Source organism: Diabrotica virgifera, chromosome 4 (genome assembly GCF_917563875.1).
Source record: "Diabrotica virgifera virgifera chromosome 4, PGI_DIABVI_V3a".
In the NCBI taxonomy this organism is placed as follows: Eukaryota; Metazoa; Arthropoda; class Insecta; order Coleoptera; family Chrysomelidae; genus Diabrotica; species Diabrotica virgifera.
The window spans coordinates 198,449,381-198,451,506 of NC_065446.1; the positions used below are offsets into that span (position 1 = coordinate 198,449,381).

General features: G+C 30.3%; 1 protein-coding gene across 1 annotated transcript; it reads left to right on the top strand.

The window, feature by feature from the left end:
• Positions 1–203: 203 nt before the first annotated feature.
• LOC126884058 (uncharacterized) lies at positions 204–1,609 on the top strand. The gene is made up of 2 exons (XM_050649847.1): positions 204–376; positions 432–1,609. The coding sequence occupies exon 2, from the start codon at positions 494–496 to the stop codon at positions 1,604–1,606; it is 1,113 nt and encodes a 370-aa protein (XP_050505804.1). The 5' UTR covers positions 204–376; positions 432–493; the 3' UTR covers positions 1,607–1,609.
• Positions 1,610–2,126: the final 517 nt, after the last annotated feature.

Consider the following 2,126-nt stretch of genomic DNA (forward strand, 5'->3'; position numbering starts at 1 on the left):
TTTATCTGACTCATTCATATTGACAATTCAAACATATATTTATACATTTTAGAGTAGGTGACTTTAAAACAATGTCGCTAATATATATATATATACATGTAATGAAACTACATATTATACTTTCATCATTTTAATATTGCTGTGCTCCAAGATGTCATCTCAAATTGGAATTTCAAATTGGAACGCAGTCAGCCAACGTTAGAAATTCGGAACACACTCCTGGCCTGCCGAACCGTCACTAGCTGAGAAGAGATTGGATTGACAGACGTGGTCATTTATGAAATGTCAAGCATTTATGAAACTTTTATTTTCACTTATTTGTAGAAATAATCATAGATTGGGAATATTGACATTAAATGTCGTTTCTTTATTCTAGGTAAATATTGTAAATGTTGTATTAAAACATGTTTTAATAAAATACTTTATTCTAGAGCAACACAGCTGTCCTTATTCCTATAAATATCATTACAAAACGACATTACTAGTCAAAAAAATGGAGAAATTAAAGTTCCAGTTTACAATACAGGGATCCGCAGATGGAAAAACGAATGAAATATGTATAACAGCAATTGAAACTCCAGATGGACGTGTTTTTGAGCTCCCAGAAGAATTCAAGCAGGTAAATAAACATACATACCTAGCGAAATCTAATGTATTTATGAAAGTAAAAAATTCTTTGAAAAAAAGAGGTCAAAAAAGAAATTTATGGGTACCATTAGATATTGAAATGAGAAAGATATATTTAGATGATGGTGAGAATTTACAATTTGGGGAACAGTATTTAGATGAGAAAACACAATCTGTAGTTGCTACTTATGAAAAAGAAATACCATCAATAAAAAATTTAAGCAGAGTAACTGAAAGTTTTTTGATTGAAAAATTTTCTATAAAAATACCGAATGCTTGTCAGTGGATGGAAGACTTTGAGAGAGAGTGCGAACGATTTGAAATCATAGATGATGAACAGAAAATAGAGTCATTAAAATACTTACTTGAAAAACAATGTTTAGATTGGTACAGTAGCATGATAATTAAATACACAGTACAATCAGATTGGAAAATTTGGAAAACAAACTTTTGTGATGCATATGAAAAGAAAGGTTGGTCTCAAATCAAATACGCATTCACATTCAAATATCAAAGTGGTTCTCTTATAGAATATGCAACAAAAAAAGAAAGATTATTATTGGAAGTAAATAAAACAATCGACAATGACACATTAATAAACCTTATTGTATTAGGTTTGCCAGACGACATAATGAATAAACTTGATAAATATTCATTGATTTCAACTACTCATCTATTTAGTGAGTTGAACAAGAATGAATACTTGGTAAACAAGCAAGGTAAAAGACAGAAAGTATTCTTAGATTTTAAAGAAAAAGTTGAAGAAAAACAATACAAAACCAGCCAAAGATTATACAAAGAACAAAAACACATATGCAGTATTTGTGAAAAGCTTAAAAAAGGAACACGTTACCACTTAGAATCAGCATGTTGGTATAAGGCAAAAGATAATCACAATGACAAAGATAGTCAAATTCAACTTATCAACAACTCAGAAATAGAATGTGAACTACAAAATGAAAATCAAAAAAACTGCTAGTGTTGCCAGTTGCATTCATGGGACGATTTTATTGAAAGATTGTTAATTCAATTACATAAAATCAACTTTAACTCAAGAATTTGAGTTTAAGAATTTCTGGCCAAAAATTTCGCCCTCAGATTTCCTTAAAGGGACATTTTTGAACAGGAATCCGCAAAGAAACCGAAACATAATTTTCTTTCAGACGGCAGCGGCCTCATAACATGGACTAAATGTTTCTTGCTATTAACATTGTTATTAGGCGTTGATAAAATTACTGTTTAAACAATTTGGCATCATAGCCAATTGAGCTGATGGGTGTAACGGTAAAAAAGTGTTCAGGTTTCTACATATTACTGAGTCATCATGTAGAAATCTACAATTAAGTTGAAAATGTTACCACAATGGCATGCTACAGTAGAGCCATCTCTAGGATCAGAAACAAATTAATTAAGGGTTCATATCAACCTTAAACATTTAATAAATTTAATTTCAAGCTTAAATTGCGGCTTATTCCCATGAAAATAGTAAATTGCCTTTT